The 13,771-nt window shown below is 34.4% G+C and overlaps 1 protein-coding gene across 1 annotated transcript; it reads right to left on the bottom strand.

Moving 5' to 3' along the window:
- Positions 1 to 595: 595 nt before the first annotated feature.
- Positions 596 to 13,472, bottom strand: LOC150084158 (arylsulfatase B-like). The gene is made up of 9 exons (XM_090375067.1): positions 13,367 to 13,472; positions 12,061 to 12,220; positions 9,283 to 9,395; positions 7,284 to 7,418; positions 6,844 to 6,966; positions 5,688 to 5,814; positions 4,921 to 5,217; positions 1,566 to 2,026; positions 596 to 882 (listed from the first exon to the last, which is right to left on the bottom strand). Exons 1-9 carry the CDS (start codon positions 13,469 to 13,471, stop codon positions 685 to 687), a joined length of 1,719 nt encoding a protein of 572 aa, XP_090231193.1. The 5' UTR covers position 13,472; the 3' UTR covers positions 596 to 684.
- Positions 13,473 to 13,771: the final 299 nt, after the last annotated feature.

The raw sequence follows: 13,771 nt of genomic DNA, 5'->3' as shown, positions 1-13,771 counted from the left end.
CTAATCGATTATGAGCTCTCCATTATATCTATTAATAGTTTTCTCCAATCTCCAATAATCCTCTGGTCTCTGATAATGCCAATAAAAGCGTTTGTGGTTATAGTCTTTGGTTATCTTTTATTGGCACTTAAGGAACTTTTTATTTTTAGCGTTTATGCCAAAAGTGACAAAAAATTAATAAAGTTTGACGTTCATATCAGTGTTGGTCTATAGAAGACCGTGATCAGTGGATTGAAGAGGACTTTAAAAGTTATGGTAACCTATTAATCAGTAAGGATTATACTCAGGGTACAAACAGAACCGGCTTGTGAGGCACTGTCATCTGCTGGAAAAATTTTAAAGTTGGAAAAAAGTGTGAAATGAAATAAAAATATACGAAAAATTTCCTGAGATTGCTCTTTTATTTTGATAGTCGTATGTGGATAGTGTCATTTTACCATATCTTGTATCTGGAGTTTACAAACCTTAAATGAAATATTACAGGACACTAAATCGCAGTAATACGCAAAAATTAAATTTATTTAACAAAATTTAGGTGCAGTTTCATTTGTATGAGACTATAGATAAATGAATTTGTAATTCAGATGAGGTTAAGGATTTAGAATCGAAAGCGATTTATATAAGTAGAGAAGTGATGCGTATAATGGAACTTTCCTTGACTAATTTCATAGTTGCAATTCCTAACTACAACTCGATGCTGCCGGCATTGTCATTGCAAAACGGTTCACAGAAAGAAGCTTTGGAAGTAGCTGGATCTTCTATCCAAGTCGTCAGAGTAAAGTTGTGTATCAGAGGGTTTGATCGTTTATCGAAACATCCCAATACTGGAGGCACTGCGCCTTTGCTGTACTCTTCTACCTTCCTCTTCATATTTCTCATAATCTAAGGAAAATACACACAGCAACAAAGCTTTAATAGCATATGTAGTAGAGTTAATGGACAAAACTAAAAGAAACTGATAAAAGCAATTTACAATCTGTAGATTGGTAAATTGGATTAATAAGCGCTTAATCAAATTTAATTAAATTAACAAATTAACTCTAGAATAAACAAGGAAACCTCCATTAAAATGTTCATTTGAATAGATATGGCATTCGAATACAATATTCAGGTGTTATTTCGCTATCTATTTAACCCATTATAACTATTTCTTATATCTTTTATTGTGCATATGGTTTTAAGCGAATATAACAAACATGGACGTAAACATCCACATTGTTTTTTCATCAGATATCTACTTTTCATTCAAAAAAGGTCGTTCTAAGAAAAATATAAATATTTGTATTAGTATTAATAAAAACGAAATGTTTATTAGAATATTAGTAAATGACACTAATAAAAACAGCCTTTGAAAACAAAGGAAAAGTTGGGTTCCTCAACAACTAAACTTACCAGCTTTGGAGACATCCTTCTGAGGTGATAACAATAATGCATATTTTGAACTAGTTTATGATATTCAAATTTGTTTTTAAACTTCGCTGCTATTCATACCATAAAAAGAATGCAGCAATATACAGTTAAATATGAATTGAAGCAAATAGTAGATCAGTTGTGGAAACACTTACCCTGGGATGTTGCCTTGCTATGTTATGATACTCGCAAGGATCTTTGACGATGTTGAACAGACAAGCAGCCTTTTCAGGGTTACAGTTACTAAAAGCCCTAAAAGGAAGTGGCTCGCATTCCACTTGTGCCCCTTTTTGACAATGACAGTTTTCTGGGGGGAACTGCCTTCCCCTCTTGGCGAGTATTTCTCCCACAACTGAACCTCTACTCCAAATCCAGCTATCTAGATTGTTATTTTCACACGTGTATTTGGTACGCGCTGTAGGTCCAAACCAGCTATCCGCTCTTCCGTTGTTAAAAGTTCCCTTAATGTATTTGTACTCTCCATGAATCAAAGCAGAAGTTCCAGCAACTGGATCAATATTGACGAGGATTTCATCCCGTTTCGAAGGCAAATCATCACGTAGTGTTTCCCACATATTAATTCCATCAATATCTTTTAAGTCATTCACATCACCTTCTGTCAAAGAAGAGAAAAAAAAAAAAGTCAATTTGAAATACAAATACAGTATTAAAAAAAAAGTGTCAATAAATACCAAAAAAATATTCATCACAAAGCTCTCAATCTATAAAGAATAATGGTATAATAAATGCCGATGTTAATTTGTAATAGGCGCCAAGCATCATTTCAATTTATTATTCGCGTGAGTTGGCATTAAATGACCTCAAAAACTAATCTTTCTTATAAAACAATTTATGAAATGAAATTTAAAATATTTTTTTAAGACATTAGTTATTTATCTTATTAATAATTAGTATCCAATAAATTTATTTACACACCTTTTATCTTTTATTGCTTCAGTATATGAATATGATAAATAAACAAAAGCTATTTTGCATTTCTCGAGACAGAATTAAATAATAATAATAATAAAATGAAAATTTATTGAACTAAACCAATGTAATTATATTAGACTACTTTGCCAGTTGTCCTGGTATTGTACTACATTAAAATCAGTGACATCGCCAAAATTGTTGTTGGTATTTAGGGCAGCGACTTAGACCATTTTATGCCATTGTATATTATGGCTGTTCATGGGCTGATCTATTGGTTTTCAGGCTCAACAACACGGGAAAAACGGTACTGTATCCGCCTGAGATCGGCGAACGACAGCACCGAATGAAGAGACTTTTAGAAATACCTCCAGTCTATGATGGAACTCGAACCAGAGCTCTTCAGATGAATGACAAGTGGCAAAACCAGCCAAGGCACATATCTCCAAGAAGTTGTTGTTGCTGTTGACCTTTTGTGAATATGATGACATTTCCAAAAGGTTAATTTGACGTATGCATTGCTCTCAAATACATTTGTTTATTTTAAAGAGAAATATCAGAACAATTGTAGTTCTTAAATAAGACTTTTGGGAGAGGAGAAGCATGATCGAAGTAGAAACACCAACTTTCTCACATTAACCTTCATAATTTAGTCTTTTTTTTCCTAACTTTGTCAATTGTCTACAGTAGAATACTCTGGTACAGCGTCCTGGAACCAATGCACACTGATGGATACCCTTTTCTCAGATAATGAACATCTCCATCTCAGATTCGACACTCAGGTCGCTGGAATTGTTTCCTCCCTGTCTCTCTTGACACGTGACTGCCTTTCCACCCTCTCGAGGACATTCTTCTTCCACTTTCCACTTAGGTGGGAAGAATCCCACCCAACCTGCGGAGGATGCCTTCCCTTACATCCTTCGTCGCTCTGTCTACGCCTTTCCTTTACTTTCTCTAGTACATCCTGTACTCTTTCTTTTTTTTTTTTCACTTGATCTATTTCCCGGAAGCTCAGGCGACCTGGAGAAGACTAGCCAGAGAATTATGGGCAGCCTAGCTACCTCCTAGTGGGGTGTGCGGGCAACGTGGGGTCCCTTCAGAGGCCCTACGGCCAAAAGCCAGGACACCCCAGGTGAAAAAACTTCGAAAATGTGGGCTACAGAACTTGGTAACCATATACTTTAGGGGAAAGAGGTGTATAGAGTTGATTTTAGGAAGTTTTGCATTAGCCAGTGCATTTTTGCATTTATTCCCCCTCCCAAATTACTTGTTCACAATCTCTGCTTTGTGACGTGGCAAGTTGTCATTTAATGCCCGTTTCGATAAATTTGCCACAACATAGGGCATACAGAGTTGTAAATGCATGTTGCATAATGTTGCAAGAAACACGAGAATAAATTTATATTTGTAAAGCGTAAAACCATGTAATGATAAAATGATTAAAGAGGCTTTTAGCTTAGCTTATACAGAATATACAAGCATAATTGCGAGATTAAATTGAGAAATAATAGGTTATATTAACTCAATTTCAGGGGTTATGTAACTCAGTTTAATTTAGAACAACCATAACAAACCACTGACGGCACAGAAATTCATCCTTAAAGTTTTTGGAACTAAATCTGAATTAGCCGTTGTGTACGTACACTGATATTCAAGCTACTTATGACAGTTTAGACACCAGCCCTTCTCGACCTTCTGCAATTTTTCTTCATGAAAAATACGAGTGTCCGCCTCACAGTCAAGAAGTTCCACAATACCCGGTAAATGGTTGTACAAGTACCACAAGGTACTTGTACAACCACCACCACCACTTGTACAGAGAATACAAGGTACTTATATTCTCTGTCATACTCATTCTCGGGGATGATTTAATACTTCTGATGATATAACGTTACCTCACCTAACCATATGGTATCAACAGTGCCAGATAATTTGACGAATCAATGATCCATCCACATCCCTTTATGAAACTGCGTCTAACACATCAATTTTATGCCATCTAATGACGCTCAGATCAATATCCTTGCTATAGAATAACATCTTTTAATGTTGAATCAAAACTAACTTCATCGCCACATTATTTTTCCAGTTACGCAAATACGTACGTGTTTTTGAACCAGAAACAAGAAGATGCCAGGTCGCTTGCCTTGAGGGATATTTCAAAAGTTCCAAAGTTCTTTGATTCTGTTATATATGTATAGGATATTTAGTTCACTCTTAAAATTACTAGAGGTAATCGTAACTATATGAACATTATTTATCAATAAATGTATCAATACAGTGAAATATACGGCACCCTCCATAAATGCTTTGACTGCACAGCAGTGGTGTCTGTAAAGAAACATCACAACTGATGGAGAATTTGTTTCGCAGACTTTGATCAAAAACTGAAGTTCGTTTTTGAGTCCTTCATTTCATAGGATTTTCATTGGATTGTAAAGCAAAAATCAAAGAAAGAAGGTTGATAAAACCGATTATAAATACATCGCAATTAGAATAAAATATCCCCTGGCCTTGTGTCCATAAAGGGTTATGCTGCAATACAGATTTCTAAAATGCTATAAGACTGCTGTTACTTACTTGCAAGAGTATAGATGGTGGGTAACCAGTCCGTGATGTGCATCATTTGCTTGGAAACTCTCCCCACTGAGTTATTCAGCAAAGGACTCCAAATTAAACCACATCCTCTTATCCCTCCTTCCCAGTACGTATACTTCGCTCCTCTTAGTGGGTAATTAGATCCAGCAGAATCCCAATAACCAAATTCTGGCGACCCGTTGTCAGTTGAAAAGATTACGACCGAGTTGTCCAAAAACCCTCTATCGTTCAGAGCTGTAAATATTTTTCCTACAGCGTCGTCCAATGCAGTGAGCACACCTAAAGAGAACATTTTTTTTTATTTAAATTTGAATCACAAAATACTTTAATTATTTTATTATATGTTATTCGTATGATTGTGTTTTATAATATGCGCTGATTATATAGGAGAAGTCAAAAGTATCTTCGCAACTTTAAAAGTTTGTAAACATGTCCACTAGAGTGAAGATGTGCCGATGGCAATTAAAATAGACTGGAATTTTGTGTTCATTTGTTATTGATTGTGGAAGTAGCCACCTGTGGCGCTGCGGATAGCAATGAGATGCCATTTTGCTGTTTCTTGAATTTTAACTATTACTTCCACTTCAGCTTTGGGATTATACTAATTTTCTCCCACTACAATATTCCTTCTATGTAAACATAATAATGGAAAATTAAGGCACCAAATATATAAAGTTATTTTTGACTTACTCTGTATGCTCACAGTAATGATTAATAAACTGCTGTATACGATATATTTTTAAACTTACCTGCAAATATCCTTCTGCTTCTGTCTGAAATATTGCAAAATTTTCCTATATACTCTGGAGGGGCTTGCAACCTCATATATTCGTTGGCTACATGTACTGCTTGGTGAGGAAGATACAGGAACAAGGGCTACTTGGAAGGAATTAAAAATCAGCTTAATATTATACTCATAACGATATTGATATTCATAATGAGCAAATGCATATAATTGTTTAACTTCCTTTACAAGAATTTTCTTGAAATCTCTATATTTAAACCTTGCCATCTTACTTTAATATACGACCCCTAGTTCTGATGATTACATGGCACTAGTTCTGATGATTACATGGCATCAGTTATCGCCGACCGGGCTAGCCGAGTGGGTAAAGTACCTACCCGGCAACCCAAAGGTCGCGGGTTCCATTCCCGCCTCGGGCTTGGATCAAAGTACTGCAAAATCCTTGGGAGGTGCAATATGGCCACAGAAGCCGATGCGCCAACAACTACCAAAAAAAAAAAAAAAAAAAGCATCAGTTATCTTGTCAATGGATGAAATATTTTGATGGTAATCTCATTCCTATTTATCTGCAAAACATGCATAAGAAGAATTTTGTGTCCAGATAATTTCTTCTTAAATTATTTTCTTAATATCCTTATAACCTAGAAAGTGTTCTTTGTATGTTTTTATCTAAAAAACATTCCAATGTCCACAGAGTCTACAGTCCACAGGGAAATATAGCATCAGCTGAATTATGGCGTAAATTATATGGAAACTGAGAGTGCTTGCTGGAATCTGCAAAATACACAGCAAAAATGTGTGGTCTTGTCACCAGACTTCTGAGTGACAGAGCCTATTTAAACGCAAAGACCTTTGTGTTTAAAAGTTTGTAAACTGGTAAAAAAGTACTTCTTTCCAGAATTCACTTAGTTATTATCGAAACTATCGAATCTCTGGTTTAAAACTACTGATTGCAATGAATATATATGCAAATACAATAAACTCTGTAATATCTGGCACATTTAACAGAAAAATGGATCCTGTACAATGCATCAAAAAACCTTTCAATAATTTTCCATTTTCATTTAACCCTAAAGGATGCATAAGCTATTGACTTAACTATAATATAATGGAAAAATTCTAAAAAAAAAAGGTTCATCTCACAAAATGTTTGTACTTACCTTGGATTCATCGTGGTTTTCAATTATTTCAATAGCCTTCTCGGTATACAAATGTGTGCTATAATGGCCTCCCTCGTTGAACACTGGTTCTGCACCATCGTGAAGATCTCTTCCATAGAATATCTAAAGGATAAAATTCAATATGATTTTAAAATATACTGTGAGCGTTGTGATAGTTTTGAATCCTTACTGCTTGGAGAATTGATTATTGGGTTTAATTCACCCATCATCTGGACGACTTTATAGCTATCAATGGGTCCTACATCGGAATTTACTACAAATAACGTTTTCTATAATTATGAAATAACTAAAGAATTCTATTTATTCATTTATCGTTTAAGGGTGCAAATTTCTAAAATTTCAACCACAGCAAAAGGTTGGCCATCCCCTGTTGTAAACTGAACAGGAAGTGGGCAACTAAAAAAAAGCACGATACTCACAGGGAAGGTTGGATCTGTCTGGGAGCTATAGTATGTGTGGTCATAGTAGTCCCCTTCTCCTGCCCAGTAACCATAAAAGGTATCAAAGCCTCTCTCTGTAGGCAGGTATTCCTTCTTGTAGTATCCGAGGTGCCACTGAAAAAAATAAAGATTAATATATGTTCTGCATATTAGACAGTAATACAATATTTTATGGGTGGTATATAATTCTAAGAAACACAAGCTTTACGGAATTATACTGCTTAATTGGAAATATTGGGTATTTCAATTTATTTATTTATTTTTTTTTTTTGCCCCTTGAACTTCTTATTCTGTAAAAAAAATTCGAAATAATTTTGATTTTTGATAACCTTTGAGTAGTGAGTTATGAAAAAAATATATTATTATATGTATCTGTACTGGAGGCTTTAGATTAAAAAATAAACCGAAGTATAAACGTTAAAATGGGAACATATGGGATTAAGCACAGAACAAAACAGAACTTTCTAAAACCATTTAAAAAAACTATTAGAACAGCTAGATATAGTCCCTTATAGGCGTATAGCGGGTGTCTGCTTGATATAGGAAGATCAAACGGATGAGTTCACAAAGCTGTCAGCGTGGAGAGGATGGACGTTAGAGAAGACACTACAAACAGAAATTTTTCAAATTTCTTTGTTTGTAGTGATTTGAAATCTGAATTACGCTTTCAGTTATCAACGATCGGGAAAAGGCAGCCACAAGTAACAGTTTTCATTGAACAATTTATAGTGAGTTATTAAATTCGAAAGGGAATACATATGTAAATTTTCTGCAGAAATCGGTGTCGAATCCATTTTGGTATTTAACACAGTTGGCAGTCTGATATTGAGACGTGAAGATGTACTTTTAAAGGGTGTTTATGTTTATGACACATGTCGACAATGCCATCTGGCCCCAGAAACAGTCCAGCACGTCATCGCAGGTTTCACGGTGATCACCCAGAAAGATTACACTCACAGACACAGCCAGGAGCTAGCGCAAAAATATCAGTTGATCAAAGAAAGTTTACTTTATTACGAGTACGATCCTCAGACTTTACTAGAGACCTGTATGTTGCTGTTTTCGGGTTTTTAAGAGCATCAGCGATTAAGACCATATTGCTCCATGTATCTTGTCTGTAAATTGCGTGTTCTGAGGTCGATTTTCTGTTTACTGAATGAAAAACCCGGGTTTCCTGGAGAAAAACCATGCTATGTTCACCTGAGACCAATTAACTCAGTCACATTGTGAAAAAGGCCCATAAAAATTCCTCCCGTCATTAGAGGCCGCTAGTCACAGACTATACTGGAACCGTGCCATAACAACGGACAACACACCAGGCATAACTCTCATCGACAAGAAGAAAATGAATGCCTACCTGATCGACATAGCGGTGCCCAACACCAGCAACCTCTAGAAAATATACGAGGAAAAGATCACGAAGTATTCAGACCAAAAACAGGAAGTCAAAGATATGTGGCATATGGAACAAGTGTGGCATGTGGCATAAGAACACTTACATGGAACTGTAAGTGTTTCCTCCCCAATTACATGGGGAGGAAAAACCCATAAAGGAGAAAAAGTTTTTTTATAATAATAATAATAATAATAAAGAGGTTTATATATAACCCTTCATTTATATCCCCCTCTAATTCTCCCCTAATATATGTATGTAAAGATTAGAATTATGAGTATGCATAAGAAAACTGAAGCTTCACTGTAAGCAATGAATTGCAAAATTTAAACTAATCATAATTAAGATAGCGTCCACTGTTATCTTTAAAGCACATTTTGTTTTAAGTTCAGTAAGGATTTTATTCAATAACCGATACCATAGATAACGGATCGATTACTATTAGTGAGTGGTGAAAAAATAAAAACTCAAATATAACCCAAAAATTTGGAAGTCATTGAGCTAATCTGATTGGTATTAAAAATAAATAAATAAATAATATTTTTTAGGTAAATTTATGAACAGAATAAAAATAAGTAGACTTACTTTGCCTATACCATGCGTAGCATAACCCATACGTTTCAAATATTCTGGCATTAGGGTATGATTTCGTGATAGACCAGTTGGTTGACCAGCTAGAAGAACACCCGATTGTAAACCTAAAAATCACGAAGATTTAAAAGAAAAAAGAAAGAAAACATGAATAATTAAAGGAGAAAATTTTGATTTTGTTCTTTCATCAGTTTAAGTGAATAATTATCAATAATAAGTTTATTTTACATGTAAAAATTTAATATAAATTGAAAAAAAAAAAATATATATATATATGTATATACTGTGTTGCGCAGTTCCTTAAATTATTTTTATTAAATAATGTTTCTTGAAAGTATATTTTCACACCATTTTTGTCAAAAAAAAAATAATAATAAATAAATAATAATAATATTCACCTGTAATAGTTTCCAGTATATTCAACCTGCTAACGGTTCTTCAACAAAAAAGCATTTTTTTTTTTCATCCAGAACGTATTTTTTTTAGACTAACACTTTTATCTCTCTTGATAAATATTTGGATCGATATTCGATCAATATTTCACAACGAGAGATTTGTATAGCATTTTTACGCCATTTCTACGATAAGGATTATAATCCATAATAATTATTAAACTGTGAATGTAATAAAACAAACGAATTATTCCTTACTTCCTGTCACTAGCAGATGACATAATTCTTCTCAGCAGGAATCGGATATAGTAATTAATTTTAGTTTCGCATTCTCTTACAAAATTTCTCCTTTCACATTCGTTTACCAAACAACAAATACAAAATAATTTTACTCAATAAGTTGTGTTGGTGAACAGCTTCGTCGTATGGAGTATTAATTAACTGTATTCAAAGGCGTTAAAAATATATATAAATAAATAAATAAAATTTATATATATATATATATATAGTTACTTCATTCTGCTACTAGGGTACGCTTGGATAATAAGATTATACTGGAAAATGTAATTACAGTATTCAAAATAACATAAAAATTAATGGCAGCATTTTAGTGCGATTTGATTTATATAATAACACAATTCCAAAGCAAATAAATACAGAGACTTGAGAATAATAAGAAGAGGCTAATAATATATTAACAATTAATTTTAAAAGAGAGATCAGTCTAACTGATATACGACAGTAGTTGAAGGGCGTATAATTGTATTTGATTTTCATCTTTTATATTAAAAAACATATTATCGATATAAATTTAAGGAGTTAATAAATTTTCAACGTTCAGATAGTAAATGCATTTAGAGATTTAAGTTGTTTTCAAATATCTCCAAATTTACCTTATTGATTAATTTTGTCATTCTGGTATAGTAGTTGTAATATCCGTAATTTCTCCTACCATAGGATGGTTTTAATTATGGATAATTTCTTAATGATCTAAGTTGTACTTTCCAGTTTATTTTTGAGAGTAAGTTAGGGCTTTTAATAGTCCAGTGTATAAACTTGTTAAACAATAGTAGATCGACTTTACTCCTCCAGTGTTTCAAACAAAAAGAATTCATATAATCAATAGTATGAATTCTTTTCTGATAGGGAGACCAAACCCGTGACACATATACTAGGGCCGGTCTAAGCATAAATTTTACAAAGAAACATAAATAACCGCTAATTGACAAAAATCTCTGTTCATATTTTTAAGAAACTCTTAAAAATATGAACAGAGGACGGATTGACGGATTCAAACCCCGGCGTTTTCCAGCAGGTGTGGGAAGCCACTGTGCTACTTACCCGCGCAGACCCTACTGAACTATTGGTTGGTGTCAAATAGTTATACAAAGTTTTCTCCTGTCTTGTTGTTGTAGGGTTTTAGGAGCATCAGCGACTAAGGCCATATTGTTCCGTGTATATTGTCGTGTATACTGCTGAACGAAAAACCCGAGTTTCAGAGAAATAAACATTCTATCCTTGCCTGAGACCAACTAACTCAGCCACGTTGTGGAAAAGCCCATAAAAATTGCTGTCGTCATCGACAGTACTCCAGCCTTTTCCATCCGGTGTGGAAAGGACGCGATCCTACCAACTGTGATATCCTCGATGTGACAGTCACATAGAGGATCTTCACGGATTGTACACTGATTTACTTTCTTGTGACATCGGAAATAGGTAGCCGTTATCGAAGGAGCATTTCGATTTTTCTGCCGAAATTATTATTTCATTTTTGTGAATTATTTTCCTAAGTGTTGTGCAGCTTTGAGCCAGCTAGTTACAGTTTATTAGAAGTACTGAATTTGTTATAACGTTAATATAAATTTTGTATTTCAGCATCGTAGCAGATTTTATTTTAATACGAAATAACAGCAATGAAATGGAAAATAATAAATACTATTGATTCTACATATGCAGTGAAAACGAAAATCCCTCATGACAACCAACGTGAACATTATTGTGTAATATTTGATGAATGCAATGTATCGTGGGACAAAGGGTGACATTTCCTCTTCATCTGTCAGCGAAGACAAAAGCAGTTTTCAGAAAAAAAGAACTCAAAAAAATTAAACTTACTATATTCCCTAGCAATGTTTGTAATGCATCGAATTTAGTTGGTCTAGTATTCAAGAAGATTTAAAGAAATAGGTTTTTTTGGCTTCGGATTCTTCAAAGTTGTGAGGAATCAGAAATAAAACCAATTTATTTCACCAAGTTCTCTTTAACAGAAACATCAAAGTGAAACTATAAAAAAAGAGTTGTTTTTTTTTAATTCGTTTTTAAGAAATTTCAAAAGATTTTCATTAAATAGTATTGGCATTAAAATCATATGAATGCTTACCTATATGAATTGGGTACTTTCCAGTGAGAAAGGCTCCTCTAGAAGGCGAACATACGTGCATCACGTAATAATTATTCAGCATAATTCCATCACAAGCCAAAGCATCGATATTGGGCGTAGGGATCTGTGATTCCCCGTGAAAGCTGACATCATTCCAACCCTAAGTTAAATAAAACAAAAAGGAACTCTTAATACTTCTTGAAATGACTTCTTAAACCTTTGTCAAACAATCACGTGGACAACAAAACTAACCTTGGCCCGAGCAACTGAACATGTCACAATATGCATTGCATATCGATGAAGCCTGAGACCCCTAACTGAGCAAAACTGAATTAAATTGAACATTTCTATAGATTTCTGAGGAGGTGGGCGGTTTTGTTTGTTTAGATCATCTATTCGAAACCTTTTATTATAAGACTTGGAAAGTGGGCACCAATTATAACTTCACTGTGCTTCTATATTTTATATAATTTTATATTCCATTTTTATTTTTTACTGTATTTTTATTCTGTTTTTAATCTGCTCACTCGATAAACAGAACTAATATAATATTTGTTTTTTTTAATCAAGTATAATTCTGGTTATAAAAGAGGAAGGGAACTCAACCAAGTCTGATTTTCTAATTAAGAAAGTCGCTCTGAATGATTGTTTTCCTAATTCCTGTTTATGTGGTCCTGTAAATAAATTTTCGATCTCAGATTTACAGTATTTTGGAGATGAATCCTGTATGATCTTGGTGTCCTCGCGGGTAGCACAGTGGTTATAATCACCCTCTTTACAAACCGGTGGACTAGGACTGGGTCTGAATCCAATCAATGACGCGAAGAACTGTTATTGGCTTTTTTCACTCCATGGCTGAGTTAGTCGGTCTCAGGCGTGGACAGAAAGGTCCCTCCCACCGGAAATTCGGTTTTTTTTTCCAGCAGAACTGGTAAATACACCAGAGAATACTCATTTTACCAAGCTTTATGGCGCACTTTAACTGCTCTTTTACCACCCTGATAAAATTTACTGTTATACTATGGGGCAATCAGGTTAGTGGGCATATTTTAACTGTTTGATTCATAATTCTGTTTTACTCGAACGACATTTACAGAATATTATTCATTTTATACCAATTATTTATTTTAAGCTGCAATTGGGCAATCGGTCGCGATTGACCTCCAGAAACAGCTACCTTACAATCTCAGCCAACATGAATTAAGCACAGTGGTGATTACACTGTCAGTCACTATGCTGATTGAGTTCGCGTGTATTGGAAAGGAGGAGTAGTGGGATGAAAATAATATTAGTAATACCTACTTACCAGGTCATCTGCGTAAATGTAGATAATATGTGGTTGGTCGAGAGCCTCACCTTTCCCGTTACACAAACAAATGATGACTGCCAGCAGCCATGTCACTTGTGGCATCTTCTGCATGCGCTCGTTAACGTAGTGGATCTGAGTACCTTGCGTTTATATTTAAATCTCGAAATGCATCTCTAAAATCTCAATTTCCTTTCCCCTTTATTTCTGGCCACCTGGTGTTTGGAGGTGCAATATATGGAAGGCAATTGAAGAATAGGCTATCATTATTATGAAATATCACCCGCTACACTTTTACCACACTTCCTCTTTTAATCTGGATAAAGCTATCAAGATCATTTCGCTTTTGTTAAACTAATGTACTCCCTGACACAATTTCCCAACAGGCCCCATAAATTTTGACAC

Source organism: Mastigoproctus giganteus, chromosome 6 (genome assembly GCF_048544385.1).
Source record: "Mastigoproctus giganteus isolate SK-2022 chromosome 6, ASM4854438v1, whole genome shotgun sequence".
NCBI classification, from domain to species: domain Eukaryota; kingdom Metazoa; phylum Arthropoda; class Arachnida; order Uropygi; family Thelyphonidae; genus Mastigoproctus; species Mastigoproctus giganteus.
This window is presented reverse-complemented; position numbering and strand designations above follow the sequence as displayed.